Raw genomic sequence first — 17,389 nt, forward strand, 5'->3', positions numbered from 1 at the left:
AATTCCTCTGTTGAGGGGCATCTGGGTTCTTTCCAGCTTCTGGCTATTATAAATAAGCCTGCTATGAACCTAGTGGAACATGTGTCTTTCTTACCAGTTGGAACATCTTCTGGATATATGCCCAGGAGAGGTATTGTGGGATCCTCTGGTAGTACTATGTCCAATTTTCTGAGGAACCACCAGACTGATTTCCAGAGTGGTTGTATAAGCTTGCAATCCCACCAGCAATCGACGAGTGTTCCTCTTTCTCTACATCCTCGCCAGCATCTGCTGTCACCTGAGGTTTTGATCTTAGCCATTCTGACTGGTGTGAGGTGGAATCTCAGGGTCATTTTGATTTGCATATACCTGATGACTAAGGACTTTGAACATTTCTTTAGGTGCTTCTTGGCCATTTGAGATTTCTATGTTGTGAATTTTCTGTTTAGCTCTATACCCCATTTTTTCATTGGGTTGTTTGGTTTCTTTGGAGGTTAGCTTCTTACATTCTTTATATATTTTGAATATTAGACTTCTATCAGATGTGGGGTTAATGAAAGTTTATTTTTTCCCAATCTGTACATTGTGGATTTGTCCTAATGACTCTGTCCTTTGCCTTACAGAAACTTTCCAGTTTCATGAGGTACTTTTTACCAATTCTTAATCTAATAGAGCCTGAGCCATTGATGTTCTGTTCAGGAAATCCCTGCCTCCCATCATGTCAATGAGTTCAAGTCTCTTTCCCACTTTTTCTTCTATTAGTTTCAGTGTATCTGGTTTTATGTTGAGGTCCTTGATCCACTTGGACTTGAGCTTTGTATAAGGTGACAAATAAAGGTCTATTTTTCATTCTTCTACATACAGACAGCCTGTTAGACCAGCACCATTTATTGAAGATGCTTTCTTTTTTTCATTGTATATTTTTGGCTTCTTTGTCAAAGATCAAGTGACCAACCATAAGTGTGTGGTTTTATTTCTGGGTCTTCAATTCTATTCTATTGATGTCTTTTGAGGCAGATTTTCACATACTGCAAGCTGGCTTTAAAGTTGTTAGGGACCCAAGATTACCCTTGAACATCTGGTCCTATGAACTCTTGCTTCTGTGGCTAGAGCATTAAGATTGTAGGTATATGCCATCAAGCCCAGCCTGTAGATACTATGCCAGTAAATATTTACATTTTCCTTAAGAGAATGGGGTATACTTCTAAAAGTGATAGAGAATGTAATTATGATCAAGGTACATTATATACATATATGGACATGTTGTCCATATATGGACATGTTGTGAAATTTATTACTGTGTACAATTAGTATATACTAATAAAATTGTTATATATACAAATAAACAAAAAATACATTTTCTTATATTATTCATGAACATTTTGATTTTCATACCTATACCCTCAAGTGAAGGGATTCTAGGTATGTGCTTCTAAGTCTAGTTGAGATTTTTTTTTCAGAAAAATAATTGCAGATACATCATAGAAAACATCTAAGGTCTGACTACTCAGAATTTCCCCACATTTTGACAGTTTTTAAAAATATATTTATTTATTTACACTCCATATTTTATTCCCCCCTGTCTACCCTCTGACTGTTTCACATCCCATACCTCCTCCCCACCCCCCACCCTACCTGATCCCTAAACTCCCTGGGGCCTCCAGTCTCTTGAGGGTTAGGTGCATCATCTCTGAATGAACATAGACCCGGCAGTCCTCCGCTGTATGTGTGTTGGCGGCCTCATATCAGGTGGTGTATGCTGTCTGGTTGGTGGTCCAGTGTCTGAGAGATCTCAGGGGTCTAGATTAATTGAGACTGCTTGTTCTCCTACAGGGTCACCCTCCTCCTCAGCTTCTTCTAGCCTTTCCCTAATTCAACAACAGGGGTCAGTTGCTTCTGCCCTTTGGTTGGGTGCAAATATCTGCATCTGACTCTTTCAGCTGCTTGTTGGGTCTTCCTAGCCATTTTTTATAGTTATACTTACATACTTACATTTGAACTATTTATTCTTTTTGTTTGTTTGTTTGTTTTTGTTTTTCGAGGTTTCTCTGTGTAGCCCTGGCTGTCCTGGAACTCAGAAATCCGCTGCCTCTGCCTCCCAAGTGCTGGGATTAAAGGTGTGAGCCACTACTGCCCAGCTTCTAGTTACTCTTAATATTTTTTCTCTTCTTTTAAATCTTCATTTGATTACCTTTTGGTGTCCAGTGGCCATTGAGTCTTTCAATAATTATAAAATAAATTGCCATGAAAAAAAATTCATTTTAACCAGGATGTCCTTTACTTTTTGGCCTCAAAGTAGACTTTCCAAAATATTTAAGGGCTGAAGTTGAAGAGTTTTTTTCAAATTCTAGCTTCCTGTTAGGGTACTTTTAGATCTTGTTAGGATAGGCTTTAGAGTTAAAGAATTGCTTTTCTCTGTATCTAAATTCAATCCATATTCAAGCTAAAGCTTACACCTTCTTTATCCTACCACATGGCTAACATTGTCCACTTGTGCTGAGTAGCATTGAAATGAATATACAGTAACTGTGTCTTATGTACTGGTTGAACTCTGTTTTAAGTCTATTTAAGACATTCATGGGTGGTTGTTTCCTTTTTGAAAAGCTTCACTGGGATGAGCAATCTCCTTCATAATGATCCACTATAATGTAACAAAGACTTTTTACTTACGAAAGTGAATTCATATAGGAAAATACCATTCAAATCTCTCAAATTTTAACAATAAAAGAAAATGTTTACATCTTTGCATCATTAAAAATATAAGTTTACCAAGACATTACTTATATACAACAAAATTCACTCATCTAAAGATTTAAATTGTTTGTTCATATATCAACATTTGAATTATCACCACTTCAAACAATTTAAAATTTAATTATGCCAAAATTGAACCTGATAAGCTCTTGAAGTTAATCCCTGCTTTATTCATTCTTAGGCAACAATAACTATGGCATATAAATTTTGCTGATTTCATTTATATATTTCATGTGAATGGAATCATGTAGTATATGACCATTCCTTTCTGTCTTCTTTGTGTTTCTCAAAGGTCATCCATATCATAGTATTGATCATGTGTGGCATTGATGTTATTACCAAAAGATATTCTATTATACATGTATACTAATTTTGTTCACCCATTCATCAGTTGATGTATATTTTTCTAGTTTCTACTTCTTAACTAGTATGACTAAGTATAATAGGAAAAGTGTGGAGAAGTTTTTCTGGGTGTAAATTTTTTACTTCCTTGGCTATGTACCTGAGCATGATATACCATTGAAATTTAAGTATGATTTTTGTTTACTCATTTTTCTGCATTATAAAAGAGATTTTTTGTTAATTGTCTAATCACAATAATATATTAAGTTATATAATACCCACAGCATAATTTTACTGATGTACCATAAACAGGAGCAAACTCAAAAGCCTATGTGGCTTTAAAAAGGAGGTCATTAATTTAGGAGGGTGTGGGGTTTACATGTGAGGCATAAGAGGCATGAAGGAAATTATGTAATTACATTTTAATTAAATTTTCAAAATTAGTATTATACTGTATATTTTACTCAGATTGTGCCAGTGATCTACAAAAAACATTGAAAACATCCAGCCTTTTCAGTGTTGCCAAACAGTGTAACTTACATTGTCTTTAATGCTAATGGATTTTTTATGGGTGTTATATTGCTCACTTAAAGGTGGATCAAGAATCAATACAGTGCGGTATGCCTTAAGATACGCAAAAAATTAAGTTTGAATATTAAGTATTTACTTTTTAATCTCTATTAAGAACAGTTGTTGAAAGTCTAGTGTTAATCCTGTAGTCAAGGTTCTTTCCTATAATCTCAGTACTAGAGAGGGAAGGTAGGAAGTTTGCAAGCTCTAGGCCTGCTTGGGCTACTTAGCTCTATGTCCTCAAAATAGGAAGAAAAATATTTTAGAATTTATTAAGTCATTTGGTTTCCTAGTAAAACTTTGTTAATGTTATAGTTTCTGTAACTAATAATATTAAATAAATATTGGTAAAGCTAAACTCTTCAAAGTACATACTAGTTTTAAAAAATACCTATTATTTATTAGATGAAAATACAGAACAAATTCAGTTGTTCCATACATTTAAAAATTGCTCATTCTGAGATGCTTAATCTAAGTGGAAAACAGTGGATACATTAAACTTAAAGTATGAAATTTTTTTTAAAGTAGAAGTAAAATTAGAAAATAAATGCTAACAGAAAAAGCAGTGAGGACAAATCAAGTATAATTTCAATATTTAAAGCTAAAATTGTGGTACATAGTTTAGAATTACCCCCAAAATCTGTTTTATTACATGAACTTTAGATTTCAATTATAATTTTAAATGAGTGTGATCTAGATGGAAATATATCTACTTAACCTATTTACATGTAATAACAGATTATTTATTAAGTGAGAGTATTTTATTGTCAACTTATAATGATTCCAAACTCCAAAATTTGTAATTTTGGACCTTTTGAAAGTTTTTTTTATAAATACTGTTTTAAAAATCAATGAATGAACAACTTATTTTTCCTTAATATTTTACTAGTTTGTTTTAGTATTTCTATGATCTCTTTATTTTATTTGATATATATATATATATGTGTGTGTGTGTGTGTGTGTGTGTGTATGAAAAACAATTAAACAATATCACATATTTTATTATCTTAAATGCATGTGAAACAAATACCTAACTAGATAGCTTAATGATTCAGTGAATATAAAAACATCATATACAAAAAAGTGAAGATATATTATTTGAAGTCACCACTTATATTTATATTAAAGTTGTATTCTCTGCAGTTTTAAGAATCATATTAATAACACAGAGGCAGTATATATGAACTGCAGTGAATAGATATTCATAAACTGTGAAAATCACAAGTCACATTCAAGAAATAAATGGCCACATAAATACATTTGCTATATTGCTACACTAAATTTCAGTGCTTTTTATACAGAAACATGGTTTGGGTAATGTTAATTTTATAAATAACATTTTAATGTAATTTTGATCCTGTTATAACTTGAGTATTATTTTGATCTTGAGTATTATTTTTCCATGAAACATACCATTTTTAGTGACTGCAAATAGGTCACTGAGGGAATATAGTAGGTAGGTGTTTAAAACATTTTGTCATTTATGCTTAACACTCATTAAATGTCAGTAGTCCTTTTACTGAAATAGTTTCCTTTATATTTTGCAGTGGATGATGTGGGAGAGAAGTTAGAGCATATGGGGAACACGCCATTGAAAATCGCTAGCGATGGTTCACAAGAAGATGTTAAAGAAGATGCATTTGGTTCAGAAGTGATAAAAGTATATATCTTTAAAGCAGAGGCTGAAGATGATGTTGAAATAGGTACAAAACAATTTTAATTCCATGATAGAATTCTTATCTTTCATGGGGATTATTCTAAAATTCTCAAAAGACAAAAAATATTCATAGGCTTCTTAAGTGTATTTTTAAAACTGTATATGAATATCTACATATAAAGTGGGAATGGGAAAAATGTCACTCAGATTTTTTTCAGATATGAAACTATTATGGCAGAAAATTTTCAAACAAATGAAAATAATTTGAATTAGAGAAAAAATTATGATGGGTGTGTAAGAGCATTGAAGACAGAGGAAGATATTTTGTATTTTAAACCTACTTCTAGCACTTAACTGAGAAAAATCCTCAATAACTTTTATGTTCTTCTACTTCCTTGTGTCCTCATCTGTATGATGGCCATAATGGCAATGGTACAATAAGGTTTTTATGAGAAATGAATGGGTAAATATGTATGAAATTTTTGTAGTGCTTGTCATATAAATATGGTATAGCTGTTAACTGAAATGAATGATGAATGTCTAAGGTATAATTTACATGCATATTTTAATGGCACTTTGAAGTTTGTTAGAATATTTATATACCCTGTATATCCTTATTAATTCGGGGATTTATTCCATGATATATTTTGAGTTTATATGTGTTTTTAAATTTTAAGGTGGGACAGAAATTGTCACAGAGAGTGAATACAGCAGTGGCCATTCTGTAGCTGGAGTGCTTGACCAGAGCCGAATGCAGCGAGAGAAAATGGTTTACATGGCAGTGAAAGATTCTTCCCAGGAACAGGATGATATCAGTAAGATAAAGGGCACTGTAGTGACTTACAAGAAACACTAACACAACTTTAAATGCAATTGATAGCAACCATAGATGCACTGAATATCAGCTACGTTAAAAGCAATAAGCCTGTTCTTGCAAATATTTAAAAGTATGGGTCCTTTTAGACATTCCTGAACCAATATATTATTACTCAGATAAGAATACATGAACAATACATCTCAAGTCATATGTTACAAAGCGATGAAGAGTTTATAGTTTTGATGTAATGAAGTTCAAAATACATAGAAATTGAATCATATATTAAATATATATTATAGACATGTGTAGTGCACATAAATTCACAAGGCATACAGACACATAGGCATAAATTTAGAAATATTTATATCTGTTAAGTTTTATTTCATTTTAATAATTAATCTCTGAGGTAGAAAGTATTATTCCTTTTTTATAAGACAAGTAAATCCTCAGGGAAAATAAGTTGCCCAAGACAACACTAAAACTTGAGTACTTGTCTAACACTACTGCCAGTGTTTTGTCTACATGACAGTAAGCACTTTTGGCCTCTTTGGATTTAGCAGTGAAAGGGCTAACTGGTTGATCTCCTGTCACTGAGAAGTTGGGTGGGTAAGTATTTATACAAGCCGTTCTGCTAGGATGTTAATTTATTATGCTGTTCATGGGTAATTGGGGTAAAGGGCTTCCTGGGACTCAGGATCACAGGGTGAAATATTCTATTCATAGGCTTTCTTTTGTCATTCTTCATGCTTTTTGTTTATTTTTTCAAGACATTTTATTTTTTTCCTACATTGTCTTCATCTCACTTTTCAGTCTTGTCTGAGGTTGTATTTGTTTCCTTGCCATGCTGACAAAATGCTATTTTATCACACAAGAGCAAGACCCTCCTTTTCATAGAATTTTCTCGATAGTGCTATGTTCTATTTATGCTGCACTATAACAACTACTCCTTATGTATTTCTCTAACAACCACAGAGAGCTGAATTCTACCTCCATGTCACAGCTGAAACTATCAAAACACTTAGTGCTAGGGAACAAAAGCGTTTATTTAAGTTATGCTTATTTCATCTGAAATCTTAAAATTTTTAACTCACTCATTAAATGAGGCATGATAGGCTATGGGAAACTGAGGTACAGGTTTATCTAATGCCATAATTTGATAGGAACATGGAAAACTTAGACTAGCATCTGTGGTTATTAAAAAGGAGAAAAAAGAAGTTACCTTTCCTCAATTGTTTTTATACATTTCTTTTATAGTAAATAGAAATACACGTTTTTGAATTGTAGGAAAAGCATAAATTAAACTTGATGTTGTATTTATGACCTTAAATAGAAATATTTTTCACAAAAGTATATAAATTTTTCCTTTATGATTAAAAATTTTAAACTTCAATACTATTATCTTTAAATATGTTCTTTTTTACTCTCAGTAGTATACTTAAAAAGTCTAGCTTCTTGCCGGGCGTGGTGGCACACGCCTTTAATCCCAGCACTTGGGAGGCAGAGGCAGGTGAATTTCTGAGTTCGAGGCCAGCCTGGTCTACAGAGTGAGTTCCAGGACAGCCAGGGCTACACAGAGAAACCCTGTCTCAAAAAACCAAAAAAAAAAAAAAAAAAAAAAAAAAAAGTCTAGCTTCTTGAAGAGTGTCTAATTCTTGAACAACAGCATTTTATATTTATATATGTATAATCACATATGATTATTATTGTTTTTAAAAGTTTATTCAATGACTAGTATATTGATTATTAATCATTACACTAATAGTTCTATCAAAATAGTATGGGAAAGCATTTCTTACTCTATATTATATTGAACATACTTTCTGAGTTCCAAAAATCTATCAGGATAATTTATGGAATAACACCCTTTTTATAAGTTTCAGTGCAATATGTGTTATAACACCCTCTTCAAGCATACATGTTTTATACATTTAAAAATCCTTTTCAGAGCCAGGCATGATGGTGCATGGCTGTAATTCTAGGACACGGAAGACTGAAGCAATAGGATTGCAAGCTTTAGATCAGCTTTGGCTGCAAATCAAGATCTTGTCTTATAAAGAAAAACTGTTTTTATGGCACTCACTTCTAATATAGGACACTAATAATTTGGAGAAAAAATTGTCTTCTAGAAGCACTACTTTCCAAAAATACTGAATATAAGCTTAATTTAAATTTATACTTTTGAAATCAACTAAGATGAAATCTTTAAAACCTAAAGATTTAAATTGTTTGGAATTTTTGCCCATTTATTAAATACTTGAGATTGTAAGTAAGCAATTATTTCCAAAATTTAGGTAATGCTGATATATCAAATGAACTGTGCATGGAAGTCATTATAGGGGAAGAGGAAGGAACTCCCCTTGAAATTCCGCTTCAGGACTGTGATGTTAATAAAACAGGTTCCCCTGTTCTCTCTCCTGCATCATATGGTAGGACACCAGTACTTTTACCTAAGTACATAAAGTATGCATTGACTATGCCTTTGAGCAATTAAATATTCTGTGTTATAGTGCCACGGTGTGTTAGCTAAGTGAATAAAATATTCTGCAGTGAATTGATTGATCACACGTTACTTTTCATGGCTTTTTATCACATATCTTATACTACTAAACCTTGCTTAATGCATTTTTGTTAGAATATATTCTAAATCCTGCCTGTATGAGTGAGCAACATAAAATATTTTATTTTCCTAAACTAGGAGTGACCTTTAAAAAAGTTAATCCTTTCTCTTTTACAAAAATGTATATCAATTGTTGACACACAAATAATAAAGTTGAGGTTCTGGAAGAAAATCAAATTCTTTAGAATGTATTCACTAATTTTTTTAAACCACATTATGTCTTTTGTTAATTTCATTATTTTTATGTAGCTTACACTTTCCAAGCTTCCAATGTACAATGCATTAATTTATTTAAAGTTCTCTCAAAGTTTCTTTCATCAGCAGTTATGCATGTATTTTAACATCTTCATTGCTAAGGATGTTTTGCAGAAACAGCTACTGAGTTTTCACTTAAGATGTAAAACTGTTCTAGATACTACCAATTCTAAGGAGGCATATAATTGTCCCTATTATTAGTGGAGGGGGATTGTTTAATTTTGGGATGCTTTCAATAACAAGTGTATTTTAATGAGAAATTGGTAGCAAAAGTAGAATTTTATAGATTAAAATATAATCTGGTAGTAGTTCTGTAGGCAGTATATCAGTTTATAACTAGTCCTTTTTTATAGATGAGAGACGAGTTTCTCGAAGGTATGAAGAATGTCAAGCACCAGGTGAGAGAACATTGTATAAGAGACATAAATTAAATGTCCTATCTGATGAGTAAAAACTTGTGGCTCTAGACGAATTTGTTGGACTTCGCCTATTATAGAACTTATATAGGAGTTTGCCTCTTTTTAACAACCAACATATAAATACAATGTGTATTAATTTGTGAATGAAATCCACTTTGGATTTCTCTAATGATAAAGTACTAGACAGTTTAACCACATGGGCAATAAAAGGTTGCTATAGAAAAAAATTATACAAATTACTTGAAGAGAAAAAGAGCAAGTGTTCATATCAACCATTTATTAATATCATTCTTGGTTTTAAAACTATCTTCCTAATTTTATGATAAACATCTACTATGTATATATCATAAATCTATGTCCCAGCGTAATAACATTTTTAGTTTAATACACTTTAATGTTATTCCATGATAGATAGGTTTCTTTTCCTTAAAGGAGACTTTTTTTTTTTCATTACAAAGTATGTAATTATAGTTTCTTCCCATGGCTAGTTGTGTGTCTTAGTTCCTGTTCTGTTGCTGTGAAGAGCTGTGATCAAGGCAATTCTTATTAAACAAAGCATTTAATTGGGGGCTTGTTTACAGTTTCCGAGGTTAGTCCATTATCATCATGTCAGGAAACATGACCCCAGGCAAATGGGCAATCAGACTTGGGGATGACAACTTACATCCTGATCTACAGGCAGGCAGTCCAGCAGAGAGAGGGAGAGGGAAACTGCCCTTAGGGTAGAGTTTTGAAACCTTGAAGCCCACGCTTACATTCTCCTATAAGGTCACACTGTCTCCAACAAGGCTACAGCTCCTAGTCCTTCCCAAACAGTTTCACTAACTGAGAACCAAACATTCAAACATAGTAGTCTCTGAGGGCAATGCTCATTTAAACCATAATGCAATAATATGATAGGATAGACTTTCAAGAACTTGTCTTATTAAAGACTTTATGTTGTATGCACTGATCACATTGAAACAACAGCAAATTACTTGTCATGTCTGTTTTAATGCTAGAAGTTAGTCTAAAGAATACATTTCATATCATATGTATTAATCTAAAATACACATGTATCCTCTATTTTACATAAAACTACCATGACTGCATTTGTGAAGGTAATTTTTATTTGACAGCTGTAATTGTCTCCCAGAGGTTTACTACTGCATAAGCTTATCCTTTCTAGTTCTTTCTAAACTCTGAACCTAACTCTGACAATCTGTTCTAGGCTTCTGGCTCCTTATTCTTTGGCTGCTTCTGTCTTCACCTGCCACCAGTCTCTGTAAGAGTGTCCTAGTAAAATTACCTCCTCTCCCCATCTCTCTGCTCTTCTCTCTTAAATTGCCTCTCTTTCCTGTGCTGTTCTTTTAAGGAGCCTCTCTTTTCTGCGCTGTTCTGAGAGTTGGACATATCCTATCTCTCACTCTATCCCAAAAACTTCCGGATTCATTACTTTGTCTGCCCCTCAATTTTAAATGTGGTTGCTGCTTCCTTCTACAGCTAATCTTACCTTCCTTGTTAGGAATTAAAGGTGTGTACTAAGGACATGTCTATATTCCAGCAATAATAATTAAAGGTGTATCATTCCACCTGGATCACAGAGTCTTAGATGGTCTTTGGATGTGATCTCTTGCCACAGTAGCCATGTTGTTGGTTTAAAATTCCTTTACAAATATTGGCTAACTTACCTATATATGTTTCTTGCCAAATTACTTCAATATTATCAGATTCTATTCACAAAAAGTTGGTTTGATGCCATAATTTTGTATAGGTTCTTAAAATGTTTCTTTTTTTCTCTTTTTTTTAATTAGGTATTTTCCTCATTTACATTTCCAATGCTATCCCAAAAGTCCCCCATAGCCATCCCCCCCCAAACCCCTACCCACCCACTCCCCCTTTTTGGCCCTGGCGTTCCCCTGTACTGGGGCATATAAAGTTTGCAAGTCCAAAGGGCCTCTCTTTCCAGTGATGGCCAACTAGGCCATCTTTTGATACATATGCAGCTAGAGAAAAGAGCTCCGGGGTACTGGTTAGTTCATATTGTTGTTCCACCTATAGGGATGCAGTTCCCTTTAGCTCCTTGGGTACTTTCTCTAGCTCCTCCATTGGGGTCCGTGTGACCCATCCAATAGCTGACTGTGAGCATCCACTTCTGTGTTTGCTAGGCCCCGGCATAGTCTCACAAGAGACAGCTATATCTGGGTCCTTTCAGCAAAATCTTGCTAGTGTTTGCAATGGTGTCTGCGTTTGGAAGCTGATTATGGGATGGATGCCTGGATATGGCAATCACTAGATGGTCCATCCTTTCGTCACAGCTCCAAATTTTGTCTCTGTAACTCCTTCCATGGGTGTTTTGTTCCCACTTCTAAGAAGGGGCAAAGTGTCCACACTTTGGTCTTCGTTTTTCTTTGAGTTTCGTGCGTTTAGCAAATTGTATCTTATATCTTGGGTATCCTAAGTTTCTGGGCTAATATCCACTTATCAGTGAGTACATATTGTGCGAGTTCCTTTGTGATTGGGTTACCTCACTCAGGATGATGCCCTCCAGGTCCATCCATTTGCTTAGGAGTTTCATAAATTCATTCTTTAATAGCTGAGTAGTACTCCATTGTGTAAATGTACCACATTTTCTGTATCCATTCCTCTGTTGAGGGTCATCTGGATTCTTTCCAGCTTCTGGCTATTATAAATAAGGCTGCTATGAACCTAGTGGAGCATGTGTCTTTCTTACCAGTTGGAACATCTTCTGGATATATGCCCAGGAGAGGTATTGTGGGATCCTCTGGTAGTACTATGTCCAATTTTCTGAGGAACCGCCAGACTGATTTCCAGAGTGGTTGTACAAGCTTGCAATCCCACCAACAATGGAGGAGTGTTCCTCTTTCTCCACATCCTCGCCAGCATCTGCTGTCACCTGAATTTTTGATCTTAGCCATTCTGATTGGTGTGAGGTGGAATCTCAGGGTTGTTTTGATTTGCATTTCCCTGATGATTAAGGATGTTGAACATTTTTCAGGTGCTTCTCTGCCATTTGGTATTCCTCAGGTGAGAATTCTTTGTTCAGCTCTGAGCCCCATTTTTAATGGGGTTATTTGATTTTCTGGAGTCCACCTTCTTGAGTTCTTTATATATATTGGATATTAGTCCCCTATCTGATTTGGGATAGGTAAAGATCCTTTCCCAATCTGTTGGTGGTCTTTTTGTCTTATTGACAGTGTCTTTTTTGCCTTGCAGAAGCTTTGCAAGGCAAAGGTCCCATTTATTGATTCTTGATCTTACAGCACAAGCCATTGCTGTTCTATTCAGGAATATTTCCCCTGTACCCATATCTTCGAGGCTTTTCCCTATTTTCTCCTCTATAAGTTTCAGTTTCTCTGGTTTTATGTGGAGTTCCTTGATCCACTTAGATTTGATCTTAAAATGTTTCTTACATTAATCTTACCAGTTATTCCTTTAGGATGTTCATGTTGAAATAACTCATGTTATATACTATCATACCAGTGTGCTTGCATGTACACAAGAGTATTAAATTAATGAGAATTAGTGAGAAAATGTGTATACTTTGTGAAATTTAACAGCATAATTTATCACAGTGTCTTCTGTAGTAATTCACATACCAAAATCCCCCAAATAGAAATATATGCAGTTGAACATTTTTTCTTTTTTGTTTTCAGGAAACACTTTTGACTCAGCATTAGAAAACAGAAACACTACAGCAGCACAGTACCTTCAAATTTGTGATAGCATGAACACAAATAAAGTTCTTAAACAAAAAATCAAGAAGAGGAGAAGGGGAGAAACAAGGCAGTGGCAAACAGGTAAGATATTTATGTTTTATGAGAACATCAAGTATTTTTTAATAACTAAGCTATATCTCCATCCCTGATAATTATATTTTAACAGTATATGATTGATGCTTTAAAAAGGCATATTGTCTCCTTATTCAAAAGATATTTTAAAGACAATCTTCAGATGGGTTTAATTATAAAGATACTTGATTCTTTTTTTATATTTCATGCCATAGATGAGTAGTCTAAAGGAGAGAGCCACTTATTCAGTAAACAACTTTAGTACAAATATTTTATAGTATGCATTTTTATTATATAAGGCTTTTATTCAACTAGTATTTTAACATAGTAAATTTTAGTTATTTTCAGGGTATTGTTTTTAAAGACTGTTTTAAAGAAGTGTTATCAAATGTTACAATTTCCTTTTTCCCCCTTTCAGCTGTTATAATAGGTCCTGATGGACAGCCCTTGACAGTATACCCTTGCCATATTTGCACAAAAAAGTTTAAATCCAGGGGATTCTTAAAAAGACACATGAAGAATCATCCCGATCATTTGATGAGAAAGAAGTACCAGTGTACAGATTGTGATTTCACAACTAACAAGAAAGTGAGTTTCCATAACCACTTAGAAAGCCATAAGCTCATAAACAAGGTTGATAAAACCCATGAATTTACAGAATACACTCGAAGATACAGAGAAGCTAGTCCACTGAGTTCAAATAAACTCATTTTAAGAGACAAGGAACCGAAGATGCACAAGTGCAAGTACTGTGATTACGAAACTGCCGAACAAGGACTGTTAAATAGACATTTGCTGGCTGTTCATAGCAAGAGTTTTCCTCATGTTTGTGTTGAGTGTGGGAAGGGTTTTCGTCATCCTTCTGAACTCAAGAAACATATGAGAACCCATACTGGTGAGAAGCCATATCAGTGTCAGTACTGTGCATTCAGATGTGCAGATCAATCAAACCTGAAAACGCACATTAAGTCTAAGCATGGTAGCAACTTGCCCTATAAATGTGAGCATTGTCCTCAAGCCTTTGGTGATGAGAGAGAGCTTCAGCGCCATCTGGATTTGTTTCAAGGACATAAAACACACCAATGTCCTCATTGTGATCATAAGAGCACCAACTCAAGTGACCTTAAGCGGCACATCATATCTGTCCATACCAAGGACTTTCCTCACAAATGTGAAGTCTGTGATAAAGGTTTTCATCGTCCTTCAGAGCTTAAAAAACATAGTGATATTCATAAGGGTAGGAAGATTCACCAGTGTAGGCATTGTGACTTTAAAACCTCAGATCCATTTATTCTTAGTGGTCATATCCTTTCAGTTCATACTAAAGATCAGTCATTGAAGTGTAAAAGGTGCAAGAGAGGATTCAGACAACAGAATGAGCTGAAAAAGCACATGAAGACTCATACTGGAAGGAAGATTTACCAATGTGAATATTGTGAATACAGCACCACAGATGCATCTGGATTCAAACGACATGTGATTTCAATACATACGAAAGACTATCCACACAGGTGTGAATTCTGCAAAAAGGGATTCCGAAGACCATCAGAAAAAAAGCAGCATATAATGAGGCACCACAAGGAGACTCTTATGTAGTAAGATCGAAATAAGGAAAGATGTCATTTACAAAATAAAATATACTATTTGGGAGGAAAATCTCACTGTTTGATCTGGTTTCAAAGCTTGATATTAAATCATAAATTTACATTCTTTGTATTAAAGATCTTGAAATATTTGGACTAGAAAGGCAGTCTCATAGCCCTTTGAAAATTATCTAAAGAATTTAAGGAGTACCATAGGACGGTTGCAGAGGAACTTAACTGTCATTAACAGTATTATATGCATAACTAAACTACAGAGGGGGAAAGTTAAGACACCTTATTTGATTGGTTACACTAGAGATAAGTGTTTCTGGAAGGAGAATACATAATTGATTTAGAAATGCTTTGCTGTAGCAAGCAGCCTCACTTTTATGCAATTTTAGAAATAGGGTGGGGAAAGAAAATGCAGTCATCCATCAGTCACTTAGTCATTGAACCTTTTATATTGTACCTGGACATTGGATTCCAGAAACAGCAAATGTTTTGTGTATTTGTTACAAGGAATCTCACTCTGGTAAAACAAGTTACATTGATTCAGTCCTAGTTTTAAAAAGGCAGAACTTCAGAGTTGTTGATATTTTATCACAGGACATGAAGTTTAAGACATAGCATTCTGTGCTGAAACCTGAAGGGAAATATAAGAAATAAAGAGTTCCAGTTTTGATGTTCAAGTAGATTCAGTATGGCATATATGATAAAAGTGTTTGAGTCAAATGTGGCTTTCTAAAATGGATGCAAGTATGTTAAAAAGTCAACACTATGTTTCTTATAATCTGAATGTTAAATTGAGAGAACAGTTTTCTTAAATATGAAAATATTTAGAATTTTTAGGGCATTTTTAGTAAGTATGACTCTTCAAGTCTTACTTGCTCTAATGTTTAAAGGTGCAATTTTATGCCATTATTGAAAATTTTGATTTTTAAAATCTATATACCATATTCTTAACATAAATTTTCAATGAGGTGGTATTTATGCAGTATTTAACAGAACAATATGCTGCCAATAGAGTTTGGAGGTGGGTATTCAGTTTACAGTGTATAAATTTAAAATATGCATCCCTTAACAACGCTTTGTGTTAGCATGCTGCAAATCAAAATGGCGCTTAATATTAAAACCTGGTGTAGGGAATTTTAATGAAAATCCTGTTCATAAATGTAATGCATATGATGTGTACTTTTAAGTTCTAGTCCCCAAATTTAGTTTATATTCAGCTGTTCAGCATAACTAATGTGTAATTTTCCTTCACGCTATATTGTGGCTTTGTGTTTTAAGTAATATTCTCCTTTCTGTTTTTGCACCAGATAAGAATCTGTTACTTGAAAACAAATTTTTTTATCTTTCTTAACTTCAGAATACTAAATTTGGAAAATCTACTAAACTTGTGTGTTATGTGGCTGTAAATGATGTACACGCTGTAAAATAAGATTGTTACTGTTACGTGGACTTATTATTTCTAAATGTTACTCATTGAAATGAGCATACAATAAAAAGCATTTATTGCACTTCAAAGTTTTATAATTTTATTTAAAGTTCTGTTATAATTTTTATTCCACATTAAAGACTTTTCATTTAAAGTTTCTCTTAGGCAATTTGATCATTTAAAAATATTTTGTTGAATTTTTGTGTTAATGTGAGTTATGGATTTAAACAGTCATGATTCCATCATGTTTATACCTCAAAAATAGGTGTCATTTGATAAAACCATGATTAAATGCTATAAATAAAAGTGCTCATTTTAAGACCTGAGATTGACTATTAGAAAGGAAATTAAAAATTTTTTAAACTGTTTACATGAGTTCAGAGAAGTGAGAATATTTATTTTCCTAATATACATTTTAAAAGTAAAGTATTGATTCGTGGATTTAGGAGTTGTTTCTGAAAGTAAGCATACAATAATTTGCTATTTCCAATAGTTTTTATTTAACAGGAATCATACTGCCATATATGTTAAACACTTACCAGTTGAATGATTATTCTTTAAAGCCCATTAGCAGCAGAAGAAATCTCTTACCTTCATACATTAGACTAGTGCTCCACAAATTATAAGGTTCACCTAGCGATCTTATTAATTTGAATTTAGTTGTCGTAACTAAAGTTTTACACTTCTAGCAAGTTCACTTGCTGTGCTTTTTGAGTAATAAGTGTTAGGTAAAAAGCATCAAGTATTAGTCCAGAAAACTGTGCTGCTCTTGATTAAATAACTGGGTACGTGGATAAAGAAAATCCCTATTAAGGACATGCCACTGAGAACAAGGAAAGGAAACCTGTAAATACAAACAACCTGAGATAAAATAACCTGTTGTGAGACATTGAGTGAGTAGGACTCATAAGAGATGGGAGTCTTAGAAGTTTCTAGTAGAAAATCATTGTAGGTTTAAAAGAATGGAACACATTTTGTTGTCGTTGTTTATATTTGAAGATCATTTTGGAGAATGTAAAGACTTTTTATCACAGTTCTTGGGGGAAGTAAGGTACCATATAAGGTGTTTGTGTTTATAGTAGAATTGAACTAAATAAGATCTATTTCTTTACTTATAAATAGTCCCTAAAAGAAACTTCAGTGCAAACGAAATAGAAGTCACATTAT

The 17,389-nt window shown here is 33.6% G+C and overlaps 1 protein-coding gene across 5 annotated transcripts in view; it reads left to right on the plus strand.

Annotated features, from left to right (window-relative positions):
- Nucleotides 1-16,311, plus strand: part of Zfp711 (zinc finger protein 711) — a 34,545-nt gene extending 18,234 nt beyond the window's left edge. For 2 of the 5 annotated variants that reach the window (NM_001381899.1, NM_001381900.1), the window contains 5 exons: nucleotides 5,193-5,348; nucleotides 5,980-6,117; nucleotides 9,345-9,389; nucleotides 13,067-13,210; nucleotides 13,620-16,311. In NM_001381899.1, the coding sequence (NP_001368828.1) occupies nucleotides 5,193-5,348; nucleotides 5,980-6,117; nucleotides 9,345-9,389; nucleotides 13,067-13,210; nucleotides 13,620-14,797 (1,661 nt within the window). In that variant the 3' untranslated portion in view covers nucleotides 14,798-16,311. Of the gene's footprint in view, nucleotides 1-5,192; nucleotides 5,349-5,979; nucleotides 6,118-8,410; nucleotides 8,546-9,344; nucleotides 9,390-13,066; nucleotides 13,211-13,619 lie in introns of all 5 variants that reach the window. The other 3 variants (NM_177747.3, NM_001381898.1, XM_017318496.2) reach the window with 3 other exon arrangements.
- The last annotated feature ends 1,078 nt before the right edge of the window (nucleotides 16,312-17,389 follow it).

The sequence above is a fragment of the Mus musculus genome, chromosome X, assembly GCF_000001635.26.
Source record: "Mus musculus strain C57BL/6J chromosome X, GRCm38.p6 C57BL/6J".
Lineage (NCBI taxonomy): Eukaryota > Metazoa > Chordata > Mammalia > Rodentia > Muridae > Mus > Mus musculus.